This window comes from Monodon monoceros, unplaced genomic scaffold, assembly GCF_005190385.1.
Source record: "Monodon monoceros isolate NGI ecotype Baffin Bay Population unplaced genomic scaffold, NGI_Narwhal_1 Super_Scaffold_11, whole genome shotgun sequence".
Classification (NCBI taxonomy): domain Eukaryota; kingdom Metazoa; phylum Chordata; class Mammalia; order Artiodactyla; family Monodontidae; genus Monodon; species Monodon monoceros.
In genome coordinates, this window is record NW_021703767.1 from 80,063,814 (window position 1) to 80,082,023 (window position 18,210).

General features: G+C 44.1%; 1 protein-coding gene across 5 annotated transcripts in view; it reads left to right on the top strand.

Moving 5' to 3' along the window:
* The window catches only part of MASP1 (mannan binding lectin serine peptidase 1), a 63,599-nt gene that overhangs the window by 17,491 nt on the left and 27,898 nt on the right, over nucleotides 1–18,210 (top strand). For all 5 annotated transcript variants that reach the window (XM_029214459.1, XM_029214458.1, XM_029214455.1 and 2 more), the window contains exons 3-8: nucleotides 8,100–8,277; nucleotides 10,138–10,269; nucleotides 12,449–12,645; nucleotides 15,040–15,187; nucleotides 16,504–16,622; nucleotides 17,603–17,681. In XM_029214459.1, the coding sequence (XP_029070292.1) occupies nucleotides 8,100–8,277; nucleotides 10,138–10,269; nucleotides 12,449–12,645; nucleotides 15,040–15,187; nucleotides 16,504–16,622; nucleotides 17,603–17,681 (853 nt within the window). The remainder of the gene's footprint in view (nucleotides 1–8,099; nucleotides 8,278–10,137; nucleotides 10,270–12,448; nucleotides 12,646–15,039; nucleotides 15,188–16,503; nucleotides 16,623–17,602; nucleotides 17,682–18,210) is intronic.

Genomic DNA, 18,210 nt, shown 5'->3' on the forward strand with positions numbered 1-18,210 from the left:
ATAATATCTTTTCCATGTCACCCACCTCCCAGGACTGATAGGAGGCTTGTAAAGTTCAGAGAGCCAAAGGGACCTAAGATGCCACCTGCCAAATGAGGAGGCCAGGTTGCAAGGTCTCCCTGGGTTCCCTGCCTGCCCCATCAGCCTGGGACCTGGGGGGACTCATAAAAAGAGATGTCTGTGCTGATGACCCCAGTGAGACTAGGAATGAAAGAGTGGAACCAGGAAACAAGAGAGTATCTAGGGACGGTTTCAGTCTCTTAATTCTTCTTCGAATATGTGAAATTACCCATGCCCCACTTAGCTGGGAGTCCAGAGAGGTCTCACCTCAGTTGGCTGAATCTCAGTGGTCCTGTTTTTCTCACTGATTTACTGAGTGCTGACTATATTTCAGGTAACTTTCTAAATATTTTACATATATTAACTCATGTCATGTTCACAAAGTCCTATGATTTATAAATACTATTATTTTCACTATTTTACAAATGAGAAAAACCTATATACAGAGTGTATTCAATTCCTAGGGCTGCCGTTGATTGCCATTAACCTGGTGGTTTATAACAGCACCTGCTTCTGTCACAGTTCTGGAGGCCAGAAGTCTGAAATCAGGGTGTTGGTGGGGCCATGCTTCCTCTGAAGGCTCTAGGGAAGGATCCTTCCTTGCCTCTTCTAGCTGCCTGGTGGTTGTTTGCCAGTCCTTGGCATTCCTGGCTACGGCCACATATCTCCAATCTCTGCCTCTGTCTTCACACTTTCCTCTGTGTATGTCTCTGTGTCCAAGTTTCCCATTTCTTATAAGGACACCAGTCATTGGGTTAGGGTCCACCCTAATCCAGTATGAGGTCATCTTAACATAATTTCATAGGCAAAGAACTATTTCCATATAAAATCAAGTCCAAGAGTTAGGACTTGAACATGTCTTTTAGGGAATACAATTTAACCTAAAACATAGAGAATTTAAATAATTTTCCTAACATATACTAATTGGTGAAGACTCATGTGCAACTTATATAAAGATGCGGTCCCACATGATCCAGTCTCAGTAAGGGGTTACATCCAAAAAAGCAGAAAACTTACACAATTGAAAGCAATTCACAATTTGACTCACTCTCTTGAGAACCAAAAAAGGGCAGAGATGTTCTTATCACAAACATTCTTAAATGTTCAATCCTCCATGCCCCCTCTCTCCCTCTCCTCTTCTTTCCCCTAAAGTCTTCAGGAATTTCACACCAAGGATCTCTTCTATCTCCCCTCATACCCCCACTTACACCCCATCCTCTGGGTCCCTCTTGGACTTGACAATCACAAAAACTGTTCCCTGACATGAGACCCTCCCTGCCATATGTGAATTTTAGTTGTTCCGAGTTTCTTGATTGTTTTCTCAGAATTCTATTTTTCGCTGTATTGTTTGTGTGGAATTAAAGCAAAAATTTTCACCTCTTTTTCAGCTTTGTTGGGACCCAAGGGCTAGAAAAAAATGAGAGAAGGAAGTGAAATAGTGATGAGGGGGTCTCCATACATGACCACGAGGAAGGGAAGACTCAGGTGGTTATAAGAGATGGAGAGACTGGAAACCAACCCTGAACTTCCAGGCTGGTTCAGCTGCCCCACCTGTGTGCTCCCTTTGTTGGTTGACCTGAACCAACTGATTTTATGCCATTGGGTAGAAGCTAGAGGGAAGTAGCTGTGGGCCCAAATTTCTTTTTAAAATACTTTTAAAATAGAAAAACAGGAAAAAGAAAAATTACCTATCATTTCACTAGCCATTGTTGTTTGCTCTAATTCCTTCCACTTTTTATTTTCAATGTATGCTTTCAACATAGTTATAATTACATTGAATATACAATTTGTCCTGCTTTTTCACTTAGTATAACCTACTAAGAATGTTTCCAGATCACTGAAAATTCTCCATTAATGCAATAATTAATAGCTGCTTAACTAACCTAATGCTAATGCAACAGTTCCCCTAGAATTGGGTATTTACATTGTTTCCAGTTTTCTATTACTATATATAACTGCTAGAAACATCATTGTTCATAAGTTTTTTCCACAATTGGAATATCTTCCCCTCAATTATATTGCCAGTTATGGGGCCAGGGAAGAACTTTCTAAGCCAAAGATAATCCAAAATGGCCTCATCTATCTTGGAAGGTAGTGAGTTTTTCATCTCTGCAACTGATCATGAAAAGCTGATGTGAATTTTTCAAGGGTGTGGTAGAAAAATAAGAGGTTAAATGAGGTAAATTTCAAGGCCCTAAGACGGCATGAGACTGTAAGTCTCAAAATTTCAGTTCACGAAGGTCAGTGTCTCTCTTTGTCCCAGATTACTTCCTAACTCCCTATAATATGTCTAGTGCTGTGTAACAAACCACTCCAAAATTTAGTAGCCAAAACAATATCCATTTTATTTGCTCTTGATTCTGTGGTCAGAAGTTTAGGCTAGACTTGGCAGGATGCTCCTTTTGCTGGATTTGCCTGAGGTCATTTCTGTGGCTCCAGGCTGTATCAGTCAGAGTTCAGTCAGAAAAGCAGAGCCTCTGTGAGTATTATGAGATAAAAGCTATTTATGGGCATTAGAACTCATGTAATTATAGGAGAGGCTAGGAAAGTAAAGATCCCAGCTTCTCCTAGACAGAGAGTTGGAGGACCACAGACAGTTCACTTATCCATTTTCGTGAAGCCCTGGCATGGGTGGAAATATTGGTATCTTCAGAGAAAGCTGAGAATTCAAGCCTATTGAAGAAGCCAAAGTTGGGTCATGAAGGGGGAGCTCATGGAGAGAAGTCTATGAGAAGCTGTTGGCTCTGAGCAGCTACTATGCCTGTGGGGACACCTGCAAGCCTCTGGTGGGCCTGGGCCACTCAGTCATCAGAGCCAGAAGCAGGAAAGAAGAGCTGTATGCAGAGAGGAGGAGAGTGAAGACAATTAGAACCTATTGGCACATCTACATCTGTCCATCTCTGTATCTGATCATAAAACAACCTCCAGAGAGTGAGGACTATTGCCTTCCAAACCCACACAAGTTCCTGTTTTGGCCAACAGTAACCTGGAACTAGAGAGAAGGAAATTCTGGGGAACATGGTTCTGAGGTTAACTAAATTGACAGCAGGACAATTCAGCACACTCCCTGAATGCCTAAATTAAATCTGAAAAGCTCTTCAAGGGCCCAGAGAAGATGTCAGTGGGGCTCCAGGATGAAGCTTGGGAACATGGACTAGCAAAGCTCTCAGGCATTTGGGCTTATAGGACGGCCTCTTTTTTTTTAAATTGAGATATAGTTGATGTACAATATCATATAAGTTACAGGTGTACAGCACAGTGATTCACAATTTTTAAAAGTTAAAATCCATTTATAGTTATTGTAAAATATTGGCTATATTCCCTGTGCTGTACATATATCCTTGTAGCTTATTTATTTATACATAATAGTTTGTACCTTTTAACCCCCTACTCCTTTGTTGCCCACCCCCCCCCCCGTAACCACTAGTTTGTTCTCTGTATCTGTGAGTCTGTTTCTTTTCTGTTATATTCACTAGTTCATATTATTTTTTAGATTCCATATATAAGTGATATCATATAGTAGAGGACAGCATTTTTTGTTTGCCTCCTGTCTTAAAGGAGCATGAGCATTATTGACTAGGGAATCAGGATGCTGCATTGTGAACCTGAAGCCACCACTCACTAGATCATGACCTTGCTTGATTCATTTAAATCATCTGGGCTTCAAGTTTCTCATTGGGTGGCTGTCAGTGTATTTGTTAAGCTCTGGTGAGATAACCTTATGGACATGTGGAAAGCAGCCATAGCTGTCCTCCCACAGAAATTTGACCAAGTTTTCTGCTGCTCTGCCTTAGCTTTGCCTAGGAGGTTTGTGCTGTTTCTACTAAGGTAGAAAATTCATAGAAAACAGGCTCTGGCTTCTTTTCCTTAGATCTCTCTCCCCTGTTCCCTGTCCTCAATAGAACTCCTTTCCTACATCAATAGAACCCCTTTCCTAGGTGGTGGTGGGAAGGGAGGGGCAGTTGAGACTCCTAATGCCCCTGGGACTTCGCTATTCCCTCTGCCTGGATGTCCTCCCCTCTGCCCCCCAAACCCTCCACCTACTGTTTCTACCTGCCTAAATTCTACTCACCTTTCAGTCCCCAGATCAAAGAACATTCTCTTCTTCTGTGTTCTCTGATTCCTCTCAGCTGGATGCAATATTTTCCCATCTTATAAGCGCAGGGGCTTCCTAGCTTTCATTGCAATAACTACAATCTGGTGATCCCCTAACACATACACATTTGAGTACTTATTCTCCTACTAAATTTTACATTCCCAGAGGCAGGGGGGGGGGACTTCCTTATTAAGCACGTGCAACAAATAAGTAATTTTTGACATCCTTCACATTATAATGCAGACAGAACTTGCTATATAAATATTTGCTGAGTTGAGTTGAGAGAAAGCAAATTGAGGACATGCATCCATGTGTTGGTGCCCTAAATCACAATAGTCTGAAAGGACATGGGTGCCCATAAGAAGTAGAAAAATGAAGAGTCTGTGATCCCCAGCCAGATGGTTCTCTAATATTACAAATTTTGTGTTTTCATTTGATAAGGTATTTCCCTCCATCATGTTAATACGGTGACCCTAGAAATGGGATAGTCTGAACAGAAGCCAGAGCTCAATCCTCCATCTGTACTCAGAAGTCAATGCTTTTTGTAGATTTTTACAATCATAGCAAGGGCTGAAGATATTAAGTAGGGCCAGTGACCCCTTCTATTTAGGTTATGGCCAGAGATGTCACTGAGCCACATCCTCTCTGGGAGACAGTCCATGCACCCAAGATAAAGTTTCAAGAGGCCCTTGATCTAGAAAAGTTGTTTGGCAAAGTGCCTATGTCTTTTGCCTTGCACTCTCTGGGTTGGTGGGTTCCTTTCTCCGGGGTCAAAACAGTTCCAAAAACAAAACAAGTATCAGGGAATCATGATAATCTCTCTACTCTTGAGCAAGTCACTGCCCCTCTCTGGACCTCAGTTTCCTCTAGAAGGATGGGGATCGAAACAGCTCTTAAGGGTCCCTTCTTCCACGCTCTGATATTCCAGGACTCTATTCGGAGCTGCAGGCTGAATTCCCAGGGCCCTGGGGCCTTTTCTTCCCTGCTTCTAAAAGTATATCTGGCTCAGATTTCCCCATGGGTCTCAGCTGGGGCGTGCTTACCTGTCCTCTGGAATAGTGAGGCCCTGCAGGTGATGATCGTTTACCTGCCATCATAAACGGTCCTTAAGCCTGGAAGTTACAAGGAGGGAGGTTGTTTATCACAGACTTTCATTAGGTCTCTCCCTAATCCAAATTATCTCTGGCTGATTTCACTTGAAAGTGTCCATGCTACAGGTACTATGGAACCCCAGAGACCTTGGGAATACCGAATTAGGAAGGAGGCTGCTGTGCCTCCAAGTGTTAATGCTCAAGGCATGACTCTTCATTAGTAATTGATTCTGTATCACATGGTTATAGACCACAAACAAGTTCAAGTTCATCAAGTTCCTCAGCAGGAAGCAATCTGTGTGCTGAAATTCCTGCTCACCGTCCTCTAGTTGGTTTATTCAATGTATGGATATGATGACTTGTTAGAATACTAGTATGTCAGGACTGGAAGAGAGTGTAGAGCTCAGCAAGTTGAAACCCCTAGTTTACCAGGTGGATAACTACAGGAGTCAGCCACATAACAGTTTATGGTGGAGTCAGGAATACTCAGGACCTCTAAATGCCAGGTCCATACACTCCAAAGCAGAGGTCACCAAGATACTGCATTCCAGCTCATGCAGTTACTCATAGAAGAAGCCTTCTCCCAGGCCCTCACTCTAAATCTATTTTGTTTCATTTTTATTAAGTTCTAACGATAGCAGCTTAACTGGTTTCTATTTTACAACATATTTCAGCTAATAAACTGATTTTAAAACAGCGAATAAAACATAAAGAAGACGTAAGAATTGCGAAGGCATAATAGTCTGGGGACCTTCAAAGCAGGGCAAGCAACATTACGTAACTCAATATCCCTAAGATAGTTGATGTTCATAACAATGTCCCTGGATCACCAAGAAGGATTAGCATGTTTTACCTGAGAAAGCAGGGATTTGAATAAAGCACTTTAAAAAGCATTATACCCCGCTACCCCGGAAAAAATTTTTTTAGTCATAGCTAGGTAAAAACTTCAGCTACCTGGAAAACTCAGATCAGCAAAACAGCTGTGATGTTCAAGGAAGTGACATTTCAGCTGTGTGCAGATAGGCACATTCTATAGCAATAAGGCTGGTGTGAGTTGGGCTAGTATCTGCAGAGAAGAGGAAAAAATAGCAAAGCTATGATCTCATTTTCTGTTTACACTTCAGTTCCCAAAGTTAGTGATTAATTGTCCTTGTGTTTTGTTGCCAGGGCAAATTGTTTTTCTTTAAAACTCCCACTTATTTTAAATAAATAAATCATTAGTTTCAAAACAGAAGTGTCAAATGTTAAGATACTTCTGACATACTAAACTAATGAACAAAACAATGAATTCATTAGAAGCTACTAGAGATAGGCAGCCTTTGAGAACTTTCTTTAATGACTTTGAAAGGCAGCAGAAATCATTCTTGGTCAGAGATTTTTCTCATGCATCTTGGTTAAAATACCAATCTAGAGGTTGCAAACAGAAACACTACCTTAAAAGGATCGCGGTAGGTGTAAATGATAGAGTGGTAGGTAGGCCAAGTATTAGTAGTCAAATAAATATACCAACCAGCTACAACACTGTGCTTCCCAAACCAAACACACAAATTCTGCTTTAGGCAATCAGTTTAGAATCTCTCCTTGGGTCTCTGAATTTACCCAGGGCCTCAGACTCTTGCAAAGTAGAGAATTCTTTAGCAAATAGGCAATATTTGCATCTGAGTCTTAACACAAATGCACCTGTTTCTGGGTGACTCCAGTAGTTTCTGTATTATTAAGACTACCTATTAAATACAGTTCTGATTACGTCTTCCCTTTACTCACAGAATTGAGTCACTTGTTATTATGTCATTCAAGGTCAACTGTAATCTAGTTTCAACTTATTCCTCCAAATATATCTCCTCCTACAATCCCCACAGACTCCCTGGCATCTCATTGTTCTCAGAATAGGTCTTGCACTTTTAGTTCTTAATGACAAATATTTATTGGGTAACTGCTATGTTCTAGGTCCTGCACCATGCACTGAAGATACATCTATGAAGAAAAGAATCTGAAAAAGAATAGATGCCTACATATGTATAACTGAATCACTTCGTTGTACACCTGAAAAGAACACATTATTAAGCAACTATACTTCAATAAAAATAATAAAAAGCATATGCAATTTTTTTAAAACTTCCACTTCTGATACAGATATTGTATCATTTTATAAATAAAACTCAGATATATCAATAAGTAATTAAGTAATTAATCAATTAAGAATTAATTAATTAAAGTCTCACTCTCTTGCAGCATACATTCTAACGGGGATCCTTCACCTCCTTCTGAGTGCATCCTCAATGACACACTTGTCACACTGTATGATAGCTCTGTCTCTGTTTTTCTCCCCCTGAACACTGCCTCCCGGTGACAGCTCTGCATCTTACTCATCTCCCATCATCCCCACCCCACGCTTTGCTCTGTTGCAGGCATACACTGAATGTTCAATGAATGACTTATATTGTGTATAAACTTTCTTTTCCTGGAAATGTAAGTTCCTGTTGCGTATAGAATCTGTGAGATTATCTAGCTCTTATTTATTTATTCTATTATCCAATGTTAAAATTTATTTATTTTAACATTGAGCTATTTTTAACAAATAAGCCATTTTGTTGTCAACAGGAATGACAAATGCCAAGCTACTTCTGATGGACCTAAACAAAACGAGTGAAACAGTGGCTGGACGGCCACATTGACTTAACCTGTAATGTGTCTTTCCTCAAATCCCAGAATCCCTAAACCCCTTTCTCTGGCTTTCCCAGGCTGCCTGGTCTACTTGTGGGCAGCCCCTCCGTCTTTTCTCCTGGAGACCAGCAGAGAAGAGCTAATTTGGGAAGGTGCTCATCTTGTTTCCTTTCTCTTTGACCCTAAAGGTAGAAACTGAGGAGCAGGTGCTGGCAACCTTCTGTGGCAGGGAGACCACAGACACAGAACAGACCCCTGGCCAGGAAGTGGTCCTCTCCCCTGGCTCCTTCATGTCTATCACTTTCCGTTCAGATTTCTCCAACGAGGAGCGATTCACAGGCTTTGAGGCCCACTACATGGCTGTGGGTAAGTTAGAGAAGTGGGTGGCTCATCCCCGGGTCTCCATTTCTCTCTCAAGATTAAAAGTGCCTTGTGCTCTCTTCTTTAAAATGAACACCTTATACTCACCACATAGATTCTACCAGTAATGTCTTACTGCATTTGCTCTATCACTTATCTATCCATCTATCTATCCTCTATTCATTAATTCATCTTTTTTGATGCATTTCAAAATAAATTGCAGACATCAGTACTCTTCTTCCTAAATACTTTAGCATGTATATTGTTTATCTAATCTATTCACATTTTTTCCTTTTAATGTAAAATTTACATTCAATGAAATGCACAAATCTTAAGTACATTTAAATTTTCAAAAATTTATATTTGTGTCTAACACAAACCCCTAAAAAGATGTTGAGCTTTATCACTAACCAAAAAATTTCCCTTGTACTCCTTCCCAATTGCAACCCACTCCCACCTCCTTTAGAGGCCACAACTGTCCTGATTTATTTTCCACCATAGATTAGCTTTGCCACTTCCAAAACTACATATAAATGAACACATACAGAATATATTTTGTGAGGTGAGGATTTTTCTACTCAGCATAAAGTTTTTGATATTCATTCATGTTGTTGCAATGCGTCAGTAATGGTTTCTTTTCCTAGCAGAGTAATTTTCCATTGTATGAGTATACTGCAATCTATTTATCCATTCTCCTATTGTTGGACACCTGGGTTCTATCCATTTTTTGGCTCTCAATAAAATTTCTATGAACCTTTTTGTACAAGCCATTTTGCAAACATGTTTTCACTTCTGCTGGGTATATATCTAGGAGCAGAATTGCTGAGTCATAGGGCAGGTGTATGTTTAGTTCTATAAGAAATTGTCAAACTTTTTCCAAAGTGTTTGCACCATTTTGTACCTCTCCACCAATGTGTGAGAGTTCTGGCTGCTCCTTATCCTCACCAACATTTGATGTTATCAATTAAAAAATGTTTAACCATTCCGTGGGTTATGTAGTGGTACTTCATTATGGTTTTGTTTTGTTTTGTTTTGTTTTTGCGGTACGTGGGCCTCTCAGTGTCGTGGCCTCTCCTGTTGCGGAGCACAGGCTCCGGACGCACAGTCTCAGCGGCCATGGCTCACAGGCCCAGCCGCTCCGTGGCATGCGGGATCCTCCCGGACCAGGGCACGAACCCGCGTCCCCTGCATTGGCAGGCGGACTACCAACCACTGCGCCACCAGGGAAGCCCTTCATTATGGTTTTAATTTGCATTTCCCTGGTGCCTAGTGATGCTGAGCATCTTTTCATGTGCTTTGTGGCCATTCCTGTATCTTTTGGGAAGAAATATATGTTCCAATTTTTAAACTGGGTTGAGAACATACATCTTTTTATCCTTATATTTCCAATGCCTAGGATAGGGCTTGACCCCCATAGGGACTTAGAAAGAGAGAAGCAGCATGGAGGAGAGGTTAAGAGCCCAGATTCTAGAGCCAGCCCACCTTGATTTGAATGCTGACTCCACCACTTAACTCTTGGTGTGACTCGGAGTAAGTTCTTTAATGGCTCTAAGTCTCAGCTTCATCATCTATAGAAAGGGGATCATAATGGTCCTGCTTGCTATTATCACAACTGTTAGAGAACAGTGGCACCACCAGAAGTCAGGTTGCCTGGGTTTGAACCAGGCTCTCTGTGATCTTGGGTAAGCCTCCTCATTTGTAAATGGAGATAGTGGCTACTTATGGGCCTTCGGTGAGGCTTAAATGAGGGATGCAGGAACCTCCCAACACAGTGAGTGGCCCATACTGAGTGCTCTGTAAATGTTGGCTGTTGTCTTCACCATCACACATGAACTGGTTGACTGAGAGGCTCTACCTGCCCCGCAGATGTGGACGAGTGCATGGAGCGGGAAGACGAGGAGCTGTCCTGTGACCACTACTGCCATAACTACATCGGCGGCTACTACTGCTCCTGCCGCTTCGGCTACATCCTCCACACAGACAACAGGACCTGCCGAGGTGGGGCCCAGCAATGATTCTGTGCATCACCATTATGCACTGTATTTTCTGATAAGATTAGGGGAGGCTCAGAGGAAGGACAGATATGCAGTAGGGATGATTTAAAATGAAATCAGAGAGCTATGCCTCAGATACCCAGGGGTAAAGATGCTGAAATGCCCACCAGCCTGGAAGTCAGGTTCAGGTTCTCAGAGGACCGCATTTCAGAAGCCCTAGCCTCTAGTTCATCTTTCTTCCTGGGCAGCAGGAATTTCTGCTCCTTAGTCCCTATTTCCTCTTCTACTGTAAGTAACTGGCCAAGTCAAGGGAAAACCCAGGTTTCCCAGTCCTGAACCATGAACTAGGCTTCACCCACCAGGTCCTTTTTTCCTGCTCTTTCATGGCCTCTCAAGTTCCTCTGTGATAGAGAGAACCTCAGTGCAAGGGAGAGAAGAGGGAAGAGAGAGGCAAAGACAGAGGTGGCAAGAAAACGTCCCATTCCTTCTAGCTCCCTTTGCTTTCACCTCTCATCAATGTGCCTTCTCTGCCACAGTCTCCAGGCTGAGGCAGGGGTGGAGAAATAGGAGGACTCGGCCACTTTCCATGAGGACCTCCTGGCTAGCAGGTAATAGCCACATAGGAAAATGGTAAAATGTAGTAAGTGCTGTAAAAGAAGTGTGGACATGGTACCATCAGACTGAGTCTGCACAGAGAAGTGAGCAAGCACTTCTCAGAGATGGTGCCCTTGATGAAGGAGAAATAACAAGGAAAGGAGGGCACTCCAGGCAGAGAGAACAGCTTCTGCAAGCATTCAGAAGCATGACAGAATTTGGAATGTTTGAGGAATTGCCAGTAGATTAGTTTGACTTCAGGGTAAGGATCTGCGTTTTAGAAAGATCACTTGGAAGCTGAGTGAGGGATCATTGGAGGAGGTAAAGGCTGGAAACAAGAATTTTTTTCCTTTCTCCTTCAAAAACTTCTACTTACTTCCAAATAAAACCCTATAGGACCCATCAGTACAAAGCAGGCACATAACAGGAGTTTTCTCGAAGAGGGTTAGTATTTTCCATGATTTTCATTCAGTAAGTATTTATTTATTGAGTATCTACTATGTGCTGAGTACAGAGGGGCTAAGAATGAGCAATGTTTCCCAATCCTGTTTTTCATTTTCACTTCTGCCCCCAGGAGCCTTTTTAAACATTCTCTTCCTAATTGCCTCACCCACGAAATTTTAATACCACAGACATACTGTATATATGCTTGTGCACTGTATGTCTATCTGTGTATTATGCATAAAAAGAGTAACAACTCCCCCTCCCAAAGAACCAATTTTGGCCCCCTTAGGGGCGATATTCTCCCCATGAAAGTGGTTGGTGTAGAAAACGAAAGCTTCGGGATTCAGAAACCACTCTAAACCTTGTTCTGCAGCTCGTAGCTGTGGGACTTCAGGTTAGTCATGCCCCCTTTCTGGCCACAGTTTTCTCATTTACAAATAAGCAGGATAAACAAAGGCTTAGGAAGAACTGTCATGCCAGATCCAGGATGGGTCAGCCCAAGGACAATGGTTCAGTGGCAAACAACAGGGCCTTGGCAGGGCTCAGCCATGGCCGGGATCCAGGACCCTGGGTGCTGGGTTGCAGCTGTGGTGAGGAACAGGGCAGAATCCCTGAGCTCAGGGAACTTACAGTCTAGTGGAGACAGGAAAATCCACTGACAAATATATTTCATACTGGCAAGCAGTGGTCAGCAGCATGAAGAGAAACAAAAGCAAGACCAGGGCCAGAGAGTGAGGGTACGTGTGAAGGTCCTGTGTTATATGAGGGATCCAGGAAGGCTTTGAGCAGAGACCCCAGGGAGTCCTGGGCTGAGGGGAGAGCAGGACAAAAGAAGACCAGACTTTGTACCAGACCACTCCATCTGAGACCCCTCCAGCCCCCCACGAAGACCAGAGAATTTGACAAGAAAGCTTATCACACTCACTGCCTTTGAGTATTGACTCTGCAAATTACTGGGTGTGTGACCTTGGTTAAATCACTTCCCCTCACTAAACTGCAGTTTCTCCATCTGTAAAATGGGGATAGTGACTCCTTCCCCACTTGCGTCTCAGGACCACTGGGAAAATTGTACAGTAGCCGATAAGAAAGGGGTTGCTGTGGCCATGGGTGTGGTGTGCCACTTTGCTCTGGTGTGTTTCCCACAGTGGAGTGCAGTGACAACCTCTTCACGCAGAGGACTGGCGTGATCACCAGCCCCGACTTCCCCAGCCCTTACCCTAAGAGCTCCGAATGCGTCTACACCATTGAGCTGGAGGAGGGTTTCATGATCAGCCTGCAGTTTGAGGACATTTTCGACATTGAGGACCATCCTGAGGTGTCCTGCCCCTATGACTACATCAAGGTAAGAAGACAGTGGGCATAAGCCCTGGGAATGCTGGAAAATCTTGGATGAATTGGGGAAATTGACATTCTTGGCCCTCCCTTCTTCCAGGAGAGGGGGCCAAGCAGGTTTCTTCCTAAAAATAATTATTTAAAATAACATCTACCAGCTTAATTGGATCCAGTCTAAGGATCTGCCCTGTTCCCAAACTAGCCCTTTGCCCACCTGCAAAATCCCTTCTGCCAGGTAACATAACATCATCATGATGTAACACCAGGGTGAAGGTCATGGGGACTGTCTTAGAATTCTGTCTACCACACAGCACATCCTGGGAGCTATGCTATGAGCCTTATCCAGGCACGTAACCTCTTGGGGCTTCACTTTGCCCCCTTGCCACAGTAAGGCTGACAAGATGAAGATGTACCCAGGATTATAGAATTCATCAAATGAGGGTTAAAGAGTGCTGGTCCTCAGAGGTAGAAGGAGAAAGAGTTAAAGGCATAGGCAGGACCGGGCCTGGGAGCTGGGAAATCCGGACCAGCCCAGAGTGCGTCTTCCCATCTCTCCATCCCCGATGCCTCCATCTGAGTGTAAACCCTGCTCTCTTCCGGTCAACTGCAAAGCTACCTGGCGGGTTTGCTTGCTTCCACTCTTGCTCTACACAGTCTGCTCTCTCATAGAATCCAGGGTAAACTCTATGAAAGCCAGGTTACATCAAGATTGTATTTGGAGTAAACATAAATTCCTCAACACAATATGGCCCTTGTCTGCCTTTCCAACCTCAAGCCAGGGCATTCCCTCTGTTCCAGCCCCACTGGCTTCCTTCCCATTCTTTTATTTATTTATTTACTTTTAATTTTTTTTAACATCTTTATTGGGGTATAATTGCTTTACAACGGTGTGTTAGTTTCTGCTGTATAACAAAGTGAATCAGCCATATGTATATATATATCCCCATACCTTCTCCCTCTTGCGTCTCCCTCCCACCCTCCCTATCCCACCCCTCTGGGTGGTCACAAAGCACCGAGCTGATCTCCCTGTGCTATGTGGCTACTTCCCACTAGCTATCTGTTTTACATTTGGTAGTGTATATATGTCCATGCCACTCTCTCACTTCGTCCCAGCTTACCCTTCCCCCTCCCCGTGGTCTCAAGTCCATTCTCTACTCTGCGTCTTTATTCCTGTCCTGCCCCTAGGTTCTTCAGAACCTTTTTTTTTTTTTTAAGATTCCGTATATATGTGTTAGCATACGGTATTTATTTTTCTCTTTCTGACTTACTCCCCTCTGTATGACAGACTCTAGGTCCATCTGTCTCACTACAAATAACTCAATTTCGTTTCTTTTATGGCTGAGTAATATTCCATTGTATATATGTGCCACATCTTCTTTATCCATTCATCTGTCGATGGACACTTAGGTTGCTTCCATGTCCTGGCTATTGTAAATACAGCTGCAGTGAACATTGTGGTACATGACTCTTTTTGAATTATGGTTTTCTCTTGGTATATGCCCAGTAGTGGGATTGCTGGGTCGTATGGTAGTTCTATTTTTAGTTTTTTAAGGAACCTCCATACTGTACTCCATAGTGGCTGTATCAATTTACATTCCCACAAACAGTGCAGGAGGGTTCCCTTTTCTCCACACCCTCTCCAGCATTTATTGTCTGTACAGATTGCCAACAAACACATGAAAGGATGCTCAACATCACTAATCATTAGAGAAATGCAAATCCTTCCTGTTCTTGATACTTGCCAGGCTCCTTCCCACCTTTGGCCTCAACCTTCATATAAGTTGTTTTCGCTGCCTGGAAAGTATTCTTCCCTCCTCTTCCAATGAGAAGCTCCTTTTCATCCTACATGTTTCAAATGCAATGTCACCTCCTCAAAGAGGCCTTCCCTGACTTCCTGTTTAAAGTTATTATCTATTACATTAATGATGAATTATACAAACTACATAGATTTTACTACATAAATCATAAACATATAGCATATATTTATATTATATATATACATCATCCTGATTATTTTTGTAATGTTTACCAAAGCCTGTAATTATTTTGTTTATTATCCATTAGTCTGCCCCGACTAGGCTGCAGGGTCTTTGAGAACAGAGGCCTTTTCTGTCCTGTGTACCTGGACAGGGCTCTTCTCCTTTCTGAGCCATAATATATTCATCTATGAGCAGAGGATTATCAGCCTGCCTTGTCCACTTCCAGGGTCATTGTAAATTGTAAATGGGAGAGTGGAGATGGAACCCTTTGGTGAATGGTAATGCCCACTAAAAATGTGAGTGAACACCATGGGCTCACATCGAAGCTTCCAGAAAACCCCAGGTGCAGTGTAGAGACAATCCCTGCAGCAGCCTCACACACACTCAGGTGTGACCCTGCTTTTTCTCTGTCTTGCCCCTCACAGATTAAAACCGGTCCAAAAGTTCTGGGGCCCTTCTGTGGAGAGAAAGCCCCAGAACCCATCAATACCCAGAGCCACAGCGTCCAGATCCTGTTCCGCAGTGACAACTCAGGCGAGAACCGGGGCTGGAAGCTGTTGTACAGGGCAACAGGTAACACGGCCTCTCCCCTCCTGGGTCACACTTGGCTCCCATGCTCAGCCCTCATGGGGCAGTGGCCACGTGGTGAGGGGGAGCAGGCCTGGGGCTCCTCCCGGGATGTGGCAGAACTCCCAACTCTGCCAGTGAGCAGCTTGGGACCGAGGCAAATTCTCTTTACTGACTCAGTTTCCCATCTGTAAAATGGGCGCAAGGGCAGCAATGATGGTGGGTTTGGACTAGATGTAGATTTCAAAACTGGCTGCGCTTCAGAATCACATGAGTAGATTTAAAAAAAAAAAAAAAAACTGCTTCCTGAACTTCACCCCTTCACGCTGTGATTCATTGGGTGTGGGGAGGACCCCTCCAGTGCCAGCCCTCCTCACGTCTGGGGCAGGAATTTGGGTGAGTCTGTAGCTCAAAGTGTTTCACCATGGCCGTTTGCCTCCATGTGTCCCCCAGACTGACAAAGCCCACAAGCCTCATTCCCCAGTACCTCAAGGCACTCAGTCCTGGTCCATACCCTGCTGGAGGTATTTGATCCAACGGGCCTGCAGTAACTCGAGGAAGAAGTGGGTAGACATCAGTGACAAGACCACAGCTGTGTGTGACTAATCCAGTTCAGAGACTATCCTGGACTTGCCTGCATCATCACATTTAGTGCCTGCTTGAGGGGAGAGGCAGGAAGAGGATATTAACAAAGGAGAGTTCGTCCAGGAAGGAGGAATCCTATCCAATTTAGCCTTTTGAAGAGAGGGCTCAGGGGCATACAATCACAGTCTCTCTAACACTTTGAAGAATGGTCTTGGGAAGAAAGAGTGGGGTCATCGTGCGTGACCCAAGAGAGCAAACTATGCCCACTGAGTGAAAATTACAAGGGTATAAATTTCAGCTGAATATGAAAATTCTGTTCCTTTAATCAGAGGAGTCTAGTATGAAAGATACAGGTTGGGAGGTATCGAGCTCCCTGTCCCTGTAGGAATGCAAATAGATGTCTGAGGTCTACTATAGAAGATGTAAAGGGAACATTAGACAGGAGTTGCACTCAGTGACACTTAATATCTTTTCCAACCCTGAGTTCTGATGAAATCATCTGGCCAACCACTTCATTTTACAAATGAGGAAATAGAGGTCCATGTTGGAAAGTGACCTGCTCAAGTTTCCAAAGTAAGCCTTCTTCAGGGCCTGGTAGGTCCAGGCCCCCATAGCCTGGGGGTATGGTTTTTGTGTGGCTTTTCCACCTTCATCAGGCCTTGCATTCTAAGGAATGGCCTCTCGTGACCAGACTTTTCTTTGTTTTCTCACCTTCTCCTTTCATTGTTCCCCACCAGGGAATGAGTGCCCCAAGCTGCAGCCTCCTGTCCATGGGAATATCGAGCCCTTGCAAGCCAAGTACTTTTTCAAAGACCAGGTGCTCATCAGCTGTGACACAGGCCACAAAGTGCTGAAGGTACAGGGTCCTGCCGGGGGAGGGAGGTCATCCAGGCCAGAGAAATTCTCCAGAGCCTCCCAGGGCAGATGGGCTTCTAGAGCTTGTCCTGGTCCCACCACAGTATTTCCTACCTTCTCCATTAAACCTCCAAAATGCATCAGAGATTCCAGTCTTGTAAAAATTCAAAGTGTGTGTCCCAGACTCTCATTTCTGAAAGTGACACAAAAGTCAGAGCAAATCAAATCCATGCAGCCCGATAACCAGTACAAACAACATTAACAAAGTTTGTCAGGCTTCTGGGGGGGACCTGGGATAGAAGTAGAGATTTTGAAGGTGGCAGGTAGGCATTGCTTGCTCTCTGAAACAGTCGTTCTCCTAGGAACCCCATGGTTAACTTAAAAACAACAACAACAACAACAAAAAAAAAAAAATCACCTCCCAACCCCACCTGAGATCAATTTAAGCAGAATCTCTGGGGGGGAGGGTGTCCCAGTGACTGTTCTCTGTTAAGTTGCCCAGGTGAGTCTGATGTGAGCCAAGCTAGTGGACCGCTGCTCTCAGGGAACGATCATCCAAGTGAGGACCCCACGACATCAGCACATCACTTGTTAGAAATGCAAAGCTGTGGTCCCCAGGCCAGACCCACTGATTCAGAAGGGCCCAGTGACCTGTGCAAAAGCCCTCAGGGGCTCAGGGTTGCTGCCGCTCACTCAGGTTTGAGAGCCGCTGCTCTGAAGGAGTCACGGGTCCAGGTTTCCCTTCAGAGGCAGCCTCCCGGACCCCTTCTTGCACACAGTCCTGGCCTGTCTCCAGAGTAGGAGCGGGGGGATACAAATTCAGCATCTGTATTCCCCTTAGCTTCAAGCCCTTGGAGGCCCACGGTTGGGAAAGCTCAGGGGAGGGCAGCCACCTTTGCTGTTCGAGCTGCTTTCACTGGGAAAAACCACAGACCCCACCGTTCCTCCTTCTTCCCATACCTCCTTCATGTTTCTTCCCAGGATAATGTGGAGATGGACACGTTCCAGATCGAGTGTCTGAAGGATGGGACGTGGAGTAACAAGATTCCCACCTGTAAAAGTAAGAAAACACAATCGGTTGATTCTAAGGCTCGTGAGCTCCCCAGCACTGGTGGGATCCGAGCAGAGCCCACACAAGGGGGGAAACCTGGCAGGTACAGTCTGAGCAGGTTAGGGCAGGAATTCCACAGGCACATCGGGGTTGGACAAAAGTTTATTAATGTTTCTTTCAGCAATAAGATGTTAGAATTCCGAAAGGACCTTGTGGGTCCCAGTTTGTTTTCTAAATACTAATTTTACCTCTGCCTGCAGGCAGGTTGCCAGATTTGCTAAAGGAATAGCTTGTTTCCAGGTTCGAAACTAGCTCCGGCAATTGCTAATTCAGGAAACTATTTTGGCCCTGGTGCCCAGAGCCCAGTGACCTTGCCAGCCTTTACGTGGCCATCAGCTATATCCACTGTCTCCTGGGACAGCTCATGAGCTGGGGCTGTGCGGGAAGGGCTGTGCGGTCAACACAGTGAAGCAGGGGGTCCAGTTCTGCACTGGTTCTTGGGACCCAGAGTTCTTGCCTTGGCTCTGCTCCTAAGCCA